General features: G+C 38.5%; 2 protein-coding genes across 3 annotated transcripts in view; one reads left to right on the top strand and one right to left on the bottom strand.

Annotated features, from left to right (window-relative positions):
* The window catches only part of cdo1 (cysteine dioxygenase, type I), a 4,153-nt gene extending 1,539 nt beyond the window's left edge, over window positions 1–2,614 (bottom strand). Inside the window, exons 1-3 of the mRNA XM_005741811.2 lie at window positions 2,355–2,614; window positions 1,004–1,081; window positions 163–320 (exon numbers count right to left, since the gene is read on the bottom strand). Coding sequence (XP_005741868.1) covers window positions 163–320; window positions 1,004–1,081; window positions 2,355–2,524 — 406 coding nt within the window. The 5' untranslated portion in view covers window positions 2,525–2,614. The remainder of the gene's footprint in view (window positions 1–162; window positions 321–1,003; window positions 1,082–2,354) is intronic.
* Window positions 2,615–7,062: 4,448 nt separating this feature from the next.
* The window catches only part of ap3s1 (adaptor related protein complex 3 subunit sigma 1), an 11,049-nt gene continuing 2,422 nt past the window's right edge, over window positions 7,063–15,689 (top strand). Inside the window, exons 1-6 of one of the 2 annotated variants that reach the window (XM_005741785.2) lie at window positions 7,063–7,391; window positions 11,175–11,266; window positions 12,120–12,231; window positions 12,359–12,430; window positions 13,578–13,685; window positions 15,113–15,154. In XM_005741785.2, coding sequence (XP_005741842.1) covers window positions 7,323–7,391; window positions 11,175–11,266; window positions 12,120–12,231; window positions 12,359–12,430; window positions 13,578–13,685; window positions 15,113–15,148 — 489 coding nt within the window. In that variant the 5' untranslated portion in view covers window positions 7,063–7,322 and the 3' untranslated portion in view covers window positions 15,149–15,154. The remainder of the gene's footprint in view (window positions 7,392–11,174; window positions 11,267–12,119; window positions 12,232–12,358; window positions 12,431–13,577; window positions 13,686–15,112; window positions 15,155–15,689) is intronic. The other variant, XM_005741783.1, reaches the window with a different exon arrangement.

Below are 15,689 nucleotides of genomic sequence, written 5' to 3'. Positions count from 1 at the left end.
AATTGTTGTGTGCCTGTCCCCTGACGAGTGTGAAATTAAATAAAGAGGGAATTTGGAGCCACATAGAGATAGACGGGCATAATTGGGTGTATTACTCTGTGGTGTAATAAAAAATAAAAAAAAAAAAAAAAAAAAAGATAGTCAGACAGTTTGGTGTCTCACCATTTATGTAAGCAACCTTGTTTTCCTGAAGAATTCTTTGTGACTTTTGGACCATATCGCCGTGTGATTTGCTCTCTGGCCACTCGAACAGCGTCTCCTTCAGCTGACCCTGCAGGAGCTTCATGAAGCAGTGGGACTCTGTGTGGTCATGGATACTACTGCAAAGCGTTAAAGAACACTGTCAGAATATGACAACACTGCTCTCTTCATAAAAATTTGACAAGATGATGAGGATGTTAAAAAATAAAAATAAAAATTGGGAAGACGAGGCAAATCTTAAGTTTTCACAGCAAGAGCTAAACATACTTTGAACAGCTATGTTTAGAAGTCATACCCCATATCATATCACCAATACTGTATGTTCAAGACAACAAAACAAGAAATTCCCAGAACAGTCTTACTTAACAAGTCCCCGTTTTAAAACACTAGTACTGGTACAGCCATGTGATAAAACAGTCTTTTGTGTGAAAAAAAGACAGCTGCTGATCTGCATCTTTTAATATGTAATCATATAAAAAGATTTGCAACACATCCAGGAATTATCAGGTGACATTTGCTGACAAAGTGGGACATAAGATATCAAACAATGTCTATTTACATAATCTGTCAGTGTGTAGAACATTGGACTTTGTTATCTTTATTAACTAATGCAATAATTGCCAGTGAGAAACATGGCCATGTGGCCTACAGTATCTAAGAGTATAGGCTTGTAACATGACTGAAACCCCGAAACAGAAATCTTATTATTAAAGGTTTAAACAAATTCAGTTTTCTGATCAGATTATTTTATATGAATTATAATGATGTTATATTTGTATTTTTAAAGATACAAATATCTTACCTGCCGTGGCCTTCACCCCAGCAGAGAACCATGAGATTGAACTTCCCATTACCCTTATCAACCAAGTTCCTTGTGTATCTGCAGGAATGAGAAATATGTCAAATGTACATGGAAAAATATGATGCATTATGTCACAACTATACAGTTACAGAGGAGTGAAGGGCTGAATTTACAAGCAGTTTGGAGCTTTTTTGATTTAAATGTCTTGTCAAAATATAATATTTGATTTTCAAGTGATTAAATTCCTTTTTTTTTTTCTTTTCTTAAATGCAGAAAACTGATGATTGACTTGAAATAACGTTTTCACAATAAGCTGTACATTACATTAATACAAATCAATTTTATTTTGGAAATCCAAGAAGCTTTCACGTCATCCAGCTGGAACCCAAGAGTTTTAATCATTGTCCAATAGTCCTCATACAGAAAACCTCATACCCTCCACTTTTGTGTCTGTGTTCTTACTAGGCCTGTATTTTCTGGACTGTGCAATTGCAACGTGTGCAAACATTAGCAAGCAGATGCAGTTGTGAGATTGGGAAACTAGTGGCTTTCAGGACTTTCTAACAAACAAACAACAAAACAAAAACGCTCTTTTAATGACTATTCAAAATTTTCAGTCACACTTTGGTTAGGGTTCAGGCAATAAAACTAATTTGTTTCCTGAACTAGATTTAATGAAATATTATACTTTTTGTTTGAAATTTATTGCTCAACAAATTTAACCAGGCTGGAAAAAGAAAGTCTGCCCGGCAGAGACCAAACTTGTCCCATTTGCCAAAAATTAGCGGGTGTGTATCAGTTCTCGGTGTTGATTGGATGGCACACACCCGCCTTCCATTGAACCCTCACTAATCAAAAGACTGGGACGGGGGGGCTCTTTAAAGTTTTGAATAGAACAGAGAACTGAGGAATGAACTGGTTTGCATATCTCCTCATTGTAACACGACCTTTCAAAATAAAGCACACTAATATAGGCCAAGCAATTTTCTTTTCAAAGTAAAACCTTAGAGCAGCAGTTTTGTCACCTAAATGAAAATAAATAAATAAATCAGCCGCTTTCATTCAAAAAAAAAAATGCTTTTAGCTACTGAGCAAATGCATGCAGAAGTTTGCCACAGCATTTTTTTTTCAAGAGTACCTTTTCAATTTAAAAAAGGAAAGAAAAGGGACTCGTGACACATGTTTAGGGTAAACAAAAACATGATAGAGTAAATATAATTTTGAATATCGATAAAGCAACACGACACTAGGTCAAGGTGCAAAAGTCCAAAGGACAACAGCATAGATGAGGAATATCTGGGTGGGTAGGTGTTAAAAAACCCCAAAACAAACAGAAACACGAATATTTTACCTGTATTGGTCAAATTTTGCATACTTCATCCACTCCTGAGGATTGCTCTCATATGATTCCATTATATTCTGAACCTCCTCAACATTGATGCAGTCACTCTCGAAAATGCTGTGCAGGATTTTTATCAAGTCGTCCAGGGTTTCTGGTTTGACCACCTCGGTTTGCTCCATCGCTGTGCTGAAGAGGAGAGTTTTTTTCTCTCTCAGGTATGTCGCTTCAGTTAAAACTTCAGGTGGTGAAGACTTTCTAGTTTGCACAGTCCTTTAGTTTTTATAGGCCGGCGCCGCAAAATTTTTTTTTTGGGGGGGGGGGAGCTGGAGACGGACTGTACCATTACGGAAAATGGTGAACGCCCACATCTAATAGTCCAATTGAAATTTTGAATATTCTCTCGCTGGAAAGTTACAGAAACACGGGGTTGTATTTTCACCACACTTACTTTATAGAGGTGAATTTTATGTTTTTGTATGTTCTGACTAAGATATCCGTTAATCTCACACTTTAACAACTTGGACTAATCCTCTCTGAGACCGGCTCCACCACGTTGTCAAAACACAGACACCTCTTGTGTCTTTCTGTCTCCTTTTCTTCTCCCACCGAGACATTCCTCTAGTAATGGCCTTGCTCCCCTCTTTTTGTGGGCGCTCTCCTCTGAATTGATCCATTTGTTGCAGAACTGAATCAGGATGGAGGAGAAAACGTGGGAAAAATGTTTGATTGGCAGCAGTCATGTTATGGGAGACATAAAATGTGTGTCTGCATATATTACTGTATATTTTAATAGTGTTTGTCTTTAGCTTAGCTTTGATTTAGTTGCATGAAGTGATTTAGTTGCAAGAAGTCATTAGATTAATACTGTAGAGGTGTACTGAAAAAATGCTTTTTTAAAAATAAAAAAAAGCTACAAGTTTTTATATATGTAAATTATAAACTATGCAAAGAGAAGAAGTAAAAGAAAATCCTTTAATAAATGTAATCCAGTAATAAAAATAAAATAATTAATTCAAGAAGGCAACTTAAGTAGCTGTTATCTATTTGAAAAAAAAAATGGGTGAATACTTAATTACAGATTGTGCAATGAGCACGGACTGGAGGTTTTTCTTTCTTTCCTGGGTGTAGGTTATCACTGGTGGAAAAGTACCAGAGCAGGATATGTTATGATGGGAGACTCATAAACAAACATAACCAGCTGATTGTCAGCATAAGTGGAAATAAAGGTTGATTCAAATCTATGCACATTTGTGATCATAAAATGTGACATAATCTGGAGATCAAAAAGATTAAATGCTTTCATTTTCTTGTCTGTGAAATTCTTCCTTTCAAATAGAGACAAAGAGAACCAGTCAGAGAAATATTTTGGATGAGATTGCCAACATCTTCACACTGTGTTCTAGCAGCTGTTTATCAGTGAGTCCCACCTTAATGCACATTTTTCTTAAGACACGCAACACATTCCACACAGGTGATTCTTTTCCAGTCCTCCACATGCTTGTCTCAAAAATAAAGTGTGACAAAAGTGTGTGTCAATACGGGAAATAAATAAATGAATAAATAGTTTGTACAGTGCAGTGACTGATTAAAAGATAAAAGATAAAAAGATACTAGAGAGCTAAGTTTGGTCACCATGTCATGCTCAAATGGAGATGAAAAAGACAGTTTTTACATTTTTCATACATAACTTACATAAATCTATGTAATTGTTGTTTTTTTTGAAAATTTTATCACAAAACTTAATTGTTATCATTTGTTTTATTTATTTACTTTGACTTCAGATTAGAGTCTAAATCCATGGCTGAGCTCAGGTTTTTCCAGCAGGAATACTCTGCATTTGTTTTCTGTCATTCAACACATATCTGTACTTTAGAGGAAAATCCAACCTGTCTGAGGAAGCATCATGTTCGTGTTTACTAGAACCAAGAGTGGAGAACTTTCTTTGCATCACAATGTGCCAAGTTTTCCTCTGAGCTGCCACATCAGCATTGTAAAATGAAGTTTTGCTCCACCTTGTGGCTGAAACTTTGAATCTTGATTACCCAGGTGGAGCTGCCCACATTGAGGAAAAAGCCCCCCCAAAACCCTGCAAAAACCCCCGAAAACACTCCAGAATTCAGTAGCTTTGAGAAGCTCCTTTGGCAGCAATAACTTGAAGGAATTGTTTTCTGTATGACTGTCAGTCTCCCACATTGTTGTAGAGGAATTTTGGCCAATCTTCTTTACAATGTTGCTTCAGTTCATTGAGGTTTGCAGACACTTGCTTATGCACAGCTCTCCTGTCACAGCATTTCAGCCAAGTTGAGGTCTATACCTTCAGTGGTCTGTAGCTTCAGTGGTCTGTTGCAACACCTTGATTTTTCTTTTTCAGTCATTCTGGTTTAGATTTGCTGCTGCTATTATTGTCCTGTAGCACGACCCAGTTTCATCCATGCCTTAACTTTTGGACAGATGGCCTCATATGTATATTTATAGAGATATTTATAAAGAGGAGTTCATGGTCAAATCAATGACTGCAAGGTTCCCAGGTCCCGTGACTGCAAAACATACCCAATCATCACCCCTCCACCACTGTACTTGACGTGGTATGAAGTGTTTGCATTGATAAGCTGTGCTTGTTTTTTGCCAAATGTGGTCCTGTGAAATATGACAGACATCAGCACTTTGGTCACGTCCTTCAGAAGTTCAGAGACAGCTTTGCAAACATAAGCTGTGCTGCCATGTTTTTTATAGAAAGAAGAAGCTTTCTGGTGTTGACCTCTTTCAATCAGGTTTCTATTCAGTCTCTTATTAATTCTTCTACTATGAACTTTAACATTCAGTGTTCACACAACCTGTATGTTCCAGAGGAGCAAAGTGCCAGAACTTCTGGTTTTATAGAGGTTGTCACACTTATTGGTTATCAGTCAGTGAATTGCATTTGATTAGCAGCACCTGGCTGCTATTTACTCTTTTATAATATAAGGGTGAACGCAGTTTTTCATGGGACTGCACAGCATCTGGTGTAAACTTTTCATATGACTGCATTTGTTTGTCTTTTTTTTTTTACAATGCTGAGTTTTCTTTGTAAATTCATCTTTTTAAAAGACAGCCTTCTTTTTGTATGCTGTATGGTGACAACAAAAAACAGTTGCTGGCTGCCTAAATCATCGTTCAAGTTTGTGTTTTTAGTGCAAGAGGACTTTAGACTGCATAGCATTTTTCATGCAGATGTTTACATTAAACCATATAAAAACCATTAGAGGACCAGATTTTCTAATGTTTACTATAATAAATATTAGTGAAATCGGCCAGGATCAATGATGATGTGAAAAATGTGGAATTTCTAACTTAAAAAACAAGTTACCTTAGAGTTAAGTTACTTTTAAACCAGTTTTTTCTAACACAAAATCAAAAAGGTTTGTGTCATAAAATTAAGCACAAATGTGTTGACCATGCAATAGACTGGTGATCTTTACAGGGTCTACCTGGCCTCTCTTGCCCTATGACAGATGAGATAAGCTCCAGCCCCCTTTGCAAAATGTGGATAAATGGAAGAGAATGGATGGATGGACCAAAAAACGATTAAAAACATGTTTAAATTAAATGAAACATTAAAAGCTTGTATAAAGACACAAAAGCTAAATGTGTGCCAAGTTGTGAGGCAACATTTCCAAACACTGACAAATGTTAAAAATTCTTATGTTTATAATTTCAAATAATGTTCCTTCAAAGTTAAAAGTTTAACTAAGAACATAAACAAGACTACAGCACATTTTACTGTTGTCTTCTTGAGCATGGCTATATCTCATATTTTTATATCGTCATGAAATTTGATGATTGAATTCTTGGTCCTTTGTTAACCTGGTCAGTGTTTGTGACCTCATCACGTTTCCTCTAATGTCACCAGACCCAAATGCAATTTTTTGGAGAATGCACTAACAATATATAAAATATTCCCAGATAATCAACCTTGTGAACTTTGGATAAAATTTTCATTTGGCATTCAGTGCTTCAGGGTTAGTCCTGTGTTTTCATGGCAAGACGGTTAGTTTGAAACTGTGTAGAGTTTATATGCTCTCCCGGGTGCTTGGGTGGATTTCCTCTAGTTACTTCACCCAGGTGCACCTCCAGAATTTTTTCATTGGGGTGGCTAGTTGGGGGCCACTAAAAATATTGGTGTGCCTACTTAATTTCCTGCTATTAAAGCTGATATCACTGAAAATAGTGACCAACATTTAACCAAATAAGATGAAAATAAGATATAAGATTTGAAATCTTTTTTAAGTGATCGATTGATTGTTGGGTGCCTTCTGCTCTCTTGTAATCACGTTTATTAACATTATTAGCAACATAGGATAATCTTGGTGGCTGGCCAGTGGCCACGCCCCCTTGGTGACGCCGTTGGCCACCGGCATCTCATTGTCCAGAGATATGTGCTTTAGGTTAACTGGCCAAAGATGTCACTGTCATGAATATTATCCTACCTTTAAAGTTACTCTAATAAGTTTTCAGGACTTTTTAGGGGTAATCTAAGTTCCACTAAGATGAAGAAGATGAAGAAACATCAACTTAATATTAAAAATGGTGATCACAGTAAAATACGTTCAGTGATTAAGAAAATGCTTGGGCTGACCCCAGTGGGTGAATGTGGAAAGAATCACTCTTAGAATGAGGAACAAATCAATAAACGCTCTTTCTTCTTCTTCTTTTTTTAACCCCGTGATTTGCATTTACCCACAGCGAAGTTTGAGCCATCTCGGCTGCTGTAGCAGGAGGAGGAGAGCATGACTGGTCCTTGACGTGGAATATTTCCGTAAAGAGACGATGAAGGAGTAGCAGAGTGTAGCTCGAAGCTATCCCGTTTACTAACCTTAAATCGAGACGGGCTTTAGCCGTGAATCCCGCTCAGATCTGGGTTCACCGGAGCTGACGGACACCAGTCTTTCGCAGACTGATCCCTTTCTCTTCCCCGCCTCATTCTGATCCGCTACAATCATGATAAAAGCCATTTTAATATTCAACAACCACGGCAAACCAAGGCTTTCTAAATTCTACGAACATTATGTGAGTGAAAATTTCTTCTTAATATTTTCCATTTATTTGCTGCACATATGTAAGATTCACGGGTCAACGTGGAAACGGTTAATTTAAAAAAAAAATCACAAGCTGTACAGCTGTGCTGAGGACACTTTTAAAAAAATTCAATCACTGTCAGCATTAATGACACTGTGCTGCACACTGTTTGAATGGGAAGCTGTGGGTACTTCAATAATGTGCAGTTGTTTCAAACTGATGTAGGCTATAAGATGCCACTCTGATCCACGCTGGCCTTTAAAAAATATGAATAATTAAACGTGTGCAAGCCGAAGCGAGGCTATCACATTCCCGCTGAGGCTGCGTGAACAGGAGTGAGCTCCGTTTTATTCACTTAGCTTATTAAATCTAATCTCATGCAGCCTATATACAGTCTGTGTGATGCACAGCCCGAAGCAGGTTTACTGTTTGTGTCACATGACTGTAATAGCTGTGGCCCTTGTGAGTGACTCGTGCTCAGTCCATCCCATCACCATCACTGATGCCATGAGATTATTGCCTGTAAGTTGGCATCACTAAAGCAGGCTACCTGCTCTGTTTAAAAAGCTACAGGGAACAAATGCCAGGTTATGTAATGTCATTTGCTGTGTGAGCTGTGCTGGCTTGGTCTTATAATTGGATTTATACCTCAAGACGGCCGCCTTCTTTTTATGTAGGTATCACAATAACAAGGTTGCACATGCGTTGGTCCAGCTCCCTGAATGAACTCTTGGGGACAAATTGGGGACACACACAAACAAACATAAGTTGATTAACAGATGAATTGCCAGAAAAAAGTTGAACCTGCTTAAAAATTCTGCACACTTTCCAAGCACCTGCTTTTCACATGTGAGTTTCGTTGCGCTGTTCAATAGTGGATTTAGAAGCACTGGAGATGGATTCAGCTGGAACTCATAAATGCAGATTTCCGATTTGATCTCAGTCTAGATAACTGAATGTTTTTAGGGTAGAACAACATCCCGAAAAGATTCGATTTAAGAAAACAGATGATGGGCATCACCCAGCAGTCTGTATTTAAAAACATAAGTATATACCAAGTGGTAATTTGATTGATTAGTCAGTCTGGCATCCTCATTACAGATCCTCCAGTCTGCTGATGTGGCGCTTTTCTTTGTTTTATGTATTCATCATTATGTATGCATCATTTTTAGAAAGCAGAATCTCTAAAAGGGGTTTCAAAATAGAAAGCAGCAAATGAATTTAACCATATAAATATTTGTTCAGATTCATTTTCCATGTTGCATAATTATTTATTGAGATGGACATTAATGCGTTTGTATTTCAGGAGGGTAAACACAAATTGATTGGATTAGAAGTAGTCCATGTAGATGCCATCTGTTATGTTACCAGTTGAGGTGTCGGCTTACAGGCTGGCTGCATATACAATTTCACACATCCGACTGACTGTGAAAACTATCTTTAGGACTCGGTTTATTGATAAGAGTTTATTGTTAAGCCTCGGTATGTTGTTTGTCTTAGTGTGGCTGTGCCTTATATATGTGTGTGTGTGTGTGTCTGCGTTGAGTGGCAGAGCTGAAGAGGCGTTGTTCTGGTTGTTAAAGCCAGCCTGCTGGCTCAGACATAAACCCAAAGCATGTGTCCAGTCTGAGAGGAGGGAGAAATATGTGCACATAAAAATTCTCCCTATATATAATTCATTCATCATCAGTAAGTAATGTAAGCCATAACTTTTACGTAGCAGTATAGACTTTTTTTTTGTGCTACTGCTTTTACAAAAAAGTTACTTTGCTTATTTTATGATTTATTTTTTTTGACGAGGACGTCGTGGTTCTCGTGTTAAAGTAACAATGTGCTAAAACATGCTTTAGGAGAGATGTGCAGACCCATGAGTGGAGGCTGGTGGATGAACATGCACTGTGAAAGCTGCACCATTAAAACCACCTGCCTAATATTTTGTAGCTCCCCTTCGTCCAGGCTGTCAAAACAGCTCTGACCTCCAAAACAGCTCTGACCTCCAAAACAGCTCTGAAGGTGTCCTGTGCTATCAAGCACAGTGACGCTGACCTCTGTCATATTCCCATTCCAGAGTTATTTTTTGCAGTGTTGCTGAGCACATTATTCTGCTGAATAACACATCTGCATCGGTGAAAACTGTTGCAGTGAAAGGATATACGCTATCTGTTAATGTAGCATAAACATAACTGCCAGCCACCGTTTCCCAGTTGGATGTTGCACAGAGTATAACACAATGCCTATGCTGGCAAGCCAGTTCCTATAGTGCAACTGGCTGCCTTCTTTCCACAGGTAAATAATGCAACACAGACCTGATGGCACATGTGGTGTAAATGTTCAGACCAGTTCTCCTTTTTACACTGTTCTGTTCTGATCTCATTGCTGGTGGTTTCTGTGGTGGTCTGTGGCTACACAGGCCCCATACAAATAAAGGTTCAACTTTCTATGACAGGCAGCATTAGGGTTGTCAGCATCTTGTGCTGTAGTAGATCTTTTTTGCACTCTTTGTACATCAGTGAGCCTTAGGCAGCCATGTCCTGTGTCACAGGCTCATTGGCTGACCTTCTTTGGCCCCCCGTTGGCATACTAACTACTGCATAATGGAAAATGCTGTATAGGGACCATCATATGTAGTTTTGGTCATTGTTTTGACTCTCATTTGTCACCATGGTGATACCAATTTCCAACAATTGTTACAGTGGGTGTGGTTTCACCATAACTGGTTAGTCCTCAGGTGGAGGGGGATTGAAAAAGGTGAGTAGGGCTCAGATATTTTCTGGTGACCGTTATTGATAACGATTTTCTCGGTATCGTAACGGGAAAATTGCTTCACCTGGTAATATTTTTAACGGTTTAAAATTTGAATACTAGTAATTAAAAATCTCCTTCTATAATCTTAGGGTTTCTGGTATGTTTGGCTCCCACATGAAATATGTTAACATATATTATCGTGTTATTTATTTAGCCTCCTGTTGGTCCTTAAATGTAACTTATACTGTGTTGCTGCTTGTGAACCTCCAGAATTTCAAATAGATTTGCAGGTTCATGTAACCAGATGGGGAAACTCTCAAACTCTGACATGTTTAAAAGCTGCTGCTGTTTCTGCAATAGGCTCACTGCTCTGCTCTGCTTTGTGACTGTATCATTAAGTCCCATGCTGCACGTCACATGACTGATTTTTAGCCAGCTGCATACTGGTCACCCTCTGCTCTCCCTTTACTCACTGAACTGTTAAAGATCCAGAGAGGACGTTAGCACCCTTTGGTGAGACTGTGTCATTGTTAGAGTTGCAGTAAAGCAGATTTTTAGCAAGGTTGTTGAGCTTGTATTGACAGCGCAGAGACTGTCTTTTTAGATCCTTTCTGTGGGCCCTCAATATGATTTAAAAGACAGAACAATCTGATGAAGAAGATTTTGGTTCCCTTATTCATTCAAACATGCCTAAGGATATTGAATGCTTTGAACATAATCTCATCTCTTTGCAGAGATAAGCCTCCCTGACATGGTTTAGTAAGAGCCTCTGTGACCTCTGGGTATTGTATATTTGATTTTGAAAAATGTGTTTGTTATATAAATCTTTTATTTTTAGCTACTTAGGAATACACGTATTTAATAAAAAAACAAAAAGGGAGAGGTGAGAGGAACCATTAATATCCTGTCAGACCAGTCTTCTGGCTAATAGTAATGAACTGGCTCACTGGAAGCAATTAAGTGGGCAAACATCACGTTGTTTACTGTCGCTGTGTTTAACAGCCTGTTGTTTCCTAATTCGTCCTCCAGAATGAAGACACAGAGCAACAGATCATCAGGGAAACCTTCCACTTGGTCTCAAAAAGAGATGAGAATGTCTGCAATTTCCTCGAAGGAGGAATGTAAGTTATGAGGTTGCTCGGTTGAGCCTGTTTGTGCATACGCGACTGTGTCTAAATGCTAAAGAAGCAGGCTTTAGTGGAAGTAATCTACTCCAGAAGATAATTGACTTTGACGCAACATTACAGGACTTAATTTCACTCTCCAAAGGAAAGCTCGGAGGGCTGTATGAATGGCAATCAATAGCAACGGTGTTCGTTTGATCTTCATTTAACATTCATGAATGAGGAACTAGGCGTGGAGCTGTGAAACACCACTGCTCGCAGTTGCTCTTGCATATTTTTTTTGTCTCATTACACTTTGCAAAATTGAAGGGTAATGAAAAAATATCCGTAGCAAAAAAACCTAATAAGAATCAAGTCACTGAATGGAGAGCACAACAAACGCATAAAAAAGCCCACAACCCAAAACTAATTTCATTTACTCATTTTATTTAATAATTGCATAATACCGAGGGAGAGTTCCTACATTTCCTGTTGTTAACAGAAACTGTGATTTCTTATCAAACCCAGCAAGAGGCTGAATAACCACTACCAGTTTCTATCTTTTCACGCTTGTATATGTTGTGTACTACCTTTACACTGACTCATAATAACTGAAAAGTTATTTTTCTTCACGTCTTTATCTGTGTTTACTTCATACTAGTTAAATCAGGTCATTCTCAGGGTTCAGAGTTCTCTCTGAGTGTTAAACTCCCTGTGAACCTTGTGCGTACGTTCAAAAGATTAGCATACATTAAGATTCCCTTATCTAAGTGTATAGTAGAGGGTAGTTTCTATGGCATGCCTGACAGGCCTCGTTATATATTTGATGAGGAGCAATTTCTCTAATGTTTTCTTGCCTCTTGTTTTTCAGGTTGATTGGAGGATCAGACTACAAGCTGATCTACAGACACTACGCCACATTGTACTTTGTCTTTTGTGTCGACTCCTCAGAGAGCGAACTAGGAATTTTAGACTTAATCCAGGTAAAAGCCTGGGAAAAACAATAATGCCACCGTCTCTTTCACCATAGTTGCCGGTGTGCTTTCAGGATGTTTCTTGCAGACTGTGTTCCTTTAGGTCTACAAGCCCTTTCTTCTATTTTGTTTGCAGGTATTTGTGGAAACGCTGGACAAGTGCTTTGAGAACGTCTGTGAGCTTGACTTAATTTTCCATGTCGACAAGGTAATAAATTCATTTGTCTCTTTGTGATGTAACATGTTTATAATACCATTTGTTTGAGCCTCGGAACGACCTCGATCTCCTATGAAATCAGAAATCAGTTGTAGCCATTAGTGACTCATGTTATGGTACAAAATTTGATAACCTGCCTTGTTCCATAACATGTTGTGTAGCGGCATTTTTGTTCTTATATAGTTAATTCAGTGTTTAGGGGACCGATTGAGATTGAACTGTAGTTTGGCTACAAATGTTGTCTATTTGCCCTCATTGTTTTGTTTGATAATTCAGGCAATCCTGCTTTGGTTCTGGTTAAACTTGGTTAAGGGGGAGCCAAAAATTGTTATTTTAAGAATAAAACACTTAGAAAGGTCACATACTTTACTTTTATATTTAGCAAAGAAAATGGGAAATGGGTGCAAACTTGGAAATGAAGTATGTGAGGCAATAACAGCTTTGAAATTTGATATTTGGTACAACCTGAACTCTCTTAGACAAGCTTTCTTTGAATTTCTTTAAGGAATCTTCAGCAATAATTCTCCAGGCTTCTTGGAGGACAACCAAAGCTTTTATTTGAATGCTTTCCAGATGATTTTGCATGGTGGTTCGAAATTTGATGGTGATTTTTTACGTCCAAAATTCCATCAATTTTGTCAAGATCCAAAGCCGTCACAGAGCCTCCTCTGTGTTTTAAAGATGGCTTTTGACACTCACTGTTGCACCTCCTCTGTACATATTGATGAGAATTGAATCAGAAATGTCACATTGGATTTATCACTCCATCAGAACTGTTGCCACAGATTTTTAGTCCAGTTCTTGTGCAGTTTGGCATACGTCAGTCTTTTCTCCACATTTTCCTTCCTTATGAATGGCTTCATGGCAGCCACCCTTGCATTCAGACTGTTTCCGATGAGGCTTTGGCAAACAGTAGATGGATCAGGCGAAGGAGCAGATGTATCAGTCAGGTCTTTGTTGGATTTTTCCCATTTCTTTATCCAGGCCCACACACCATGCCGAGACATGTCATGTTGATACAGAACAATACACAGAATAAGGGGTGTCTCAAGACTTTCTCACAGCACTGTAATGCTGCAGTATGAGGAAAAAGTTTTGCGTGACGATTAGATTCACGTCTACCGGTAATTCCTCTCAGGTCCACAACATTCTGGCCGAGATGGTAATGGGTGGGATGGTCCTGGAGACCAACATGAATGAAATCATCACGCAGGTGGATGCCCAGAACAAGATGGAGAAGTCTGAGGTAAGCGTGACCCTGACAGTTCAACTGTATGTCTTGATGCTACCGCCAAACTCTGAGGTGGTGTATACAGTATGCAGGCATGTGTGTATGCTGCACCCTGCATGCTATTCTCCAGTGACCTTGTGGATGCTCCCTACCCACTCTTGAGTGTTTGTGCTCTTTTTTTTTTTTTTGGTCTCTTTTCCTGCTGCTGCACTGCTCTCAACTCAGATCAAGACTCAACATATTCTCTCCTGTATCTCTCAGTATACTATACAGCCATAGTCATCACTTCTACCATTTCTATGAAGACTTAACTGTACCATTTTCCAAAGCACCTCCAGATTCAGTGACCATAAAATCAGCCATATCATCTATATTTGAAATACAGTAGTGAAAATATGCTGGTTTCAGGCTGTGTCTTTATATGCTCTTTATTTTAGAAGAGAATGTGAAGTTTCTGCGCTGTCCGTGTTGTAGTAAATGCTTTTCAGACTTGTTTTCTTGCATCTACAAGCCAGTGTCCTTGCTTAGATAACTGCTCTATGCAACGACATTGCTTTGCTTTGCACACAGCTTTTGCTAGCAGAGAAACATTCATTTTACGAATTGAAAAGTTTAATTTGACAGACAGCCAGAGACAATTTTATGAAATCACTTATTTGCAAAATAATGTGGATTGTAGCATCTGATAGTCCTAAAATCGAACTGCACTAATGATTTGGCCCTTTGTTTCCAAAGTACTTGCAGCACGCTGCAGTAATGTATCAGCATTGAGTCAGAGTTTTGGTGAAATCCTGTTTTACAGCGAAAGTCACAAAGTCACACAAATTTGTTTCTACTTTGTTTGCTTCCTTGACAAACTGAAGGGTTTCATGTTCAGGTTTTTAACTGGCTGATTAATTGTGTGCTCTAACAGTAGATTTCCTTTTTTCTTTTTTCTTTTTAAAGTGTATATATTTTTTAATAATCTGAGCTGCATTGTGTGCTTTTAACCAGACAGACTCTTCCTTTTCGATTGACCTTCTGTAAGCAGATCTTTTACTGTTCTACGATCATCTGAGCTGCTCTGTCTCTTCCCTCTTGGACCTATCGTAGACCACAGAGTTTGTTTATCACACTGATGCTAATTGAAAGTGGCACCGTTCTATTATAGGTCAGTCTCTGGAGACCGAGGAACGAGCCGCTCTTCTCCACGACTGGCAAGGAACGATTATGATATTAATCGCATTTCAAAATGCACGTTCTTGTCACGTAACATCTCTATATATCGCAGCTATACATAATTGTAGTATACAGTTTACAGTTGTGGTGTATGATAGGTCCTATCACTTTTTTTCTGTGGAGATAAACTGTAATTACTTTAATCTGCTTTAACATTCCTCATTCCTCTTTTTCCTGACCCTGTCCAGTTCTTTCCATTCTTCTTTCTCTCTCTCTCTTTACAGACGTTTATCTTTCAGTCTACCAGGCAGGACAGGTAGACACAGGTACTGCTAAATTTACAACCAAGTACTGTAACCTTAACTGCAGTTTACCCCCCCCCCCCCCCCTCTTGATTCTCTTCATATGGCCCTCCATGTTGAAGTAAAGTGACGTCACTTACATACAGTAGGAATCTTTCGTGGCAGACCCAAAAATGTTTCCCTCCTTAATCAGGAACAAAAACGGTTGCGGTCGTTGAAATTGCAGTCTAGAGATGTAGTATTATGCTGTCTTTCTAATAAAAAAACAAAATAAAAAGATACAAGTTTTATGTGTGAGTGGTTTGTATGTAGCAGGTGGATAACTTAGCTTTGCATAGATAGAAATAAAGAAATGTTTTACCTTGTCTATGTAAAACCAACTAGTATCTCTAAAGGTCACCAAAGTGCAGTTTGTCTGGGATTGTATACTGGGCTATTCGCTAAAAAGTCTTGAGTTCTATTTTTATTTGGAAAATGGGATCTAGGTGCAGCATGGAGAACTATTGTTAAACACCAATTTTTGCTTGGAAGCAAAATATAAAGAAATGAGGGGTGGCTC

The sequence above is a fragment of the Pundamilia nyererei genome, unplaced genomic scaffold (assembly GCF_000239375.1).
Source record: "Pundamilia nyererei isolate P.nyererei 1_Seehausen unplaced genomic scaffold, PunNye1.0 scaffold00113, whole genome shotgun sequence".
NCBI lineage: Eukaryota > Metazoa > Chordata > Actinopteri > Cichliformes > Cichlidae > Pundamilia > Pundamilia nyererei.
The sequence above is the reverse complement of the archived record's forward strand: the minus strand, read 5'-3'. Positions and strand labels throughout refer to the sequence as shown.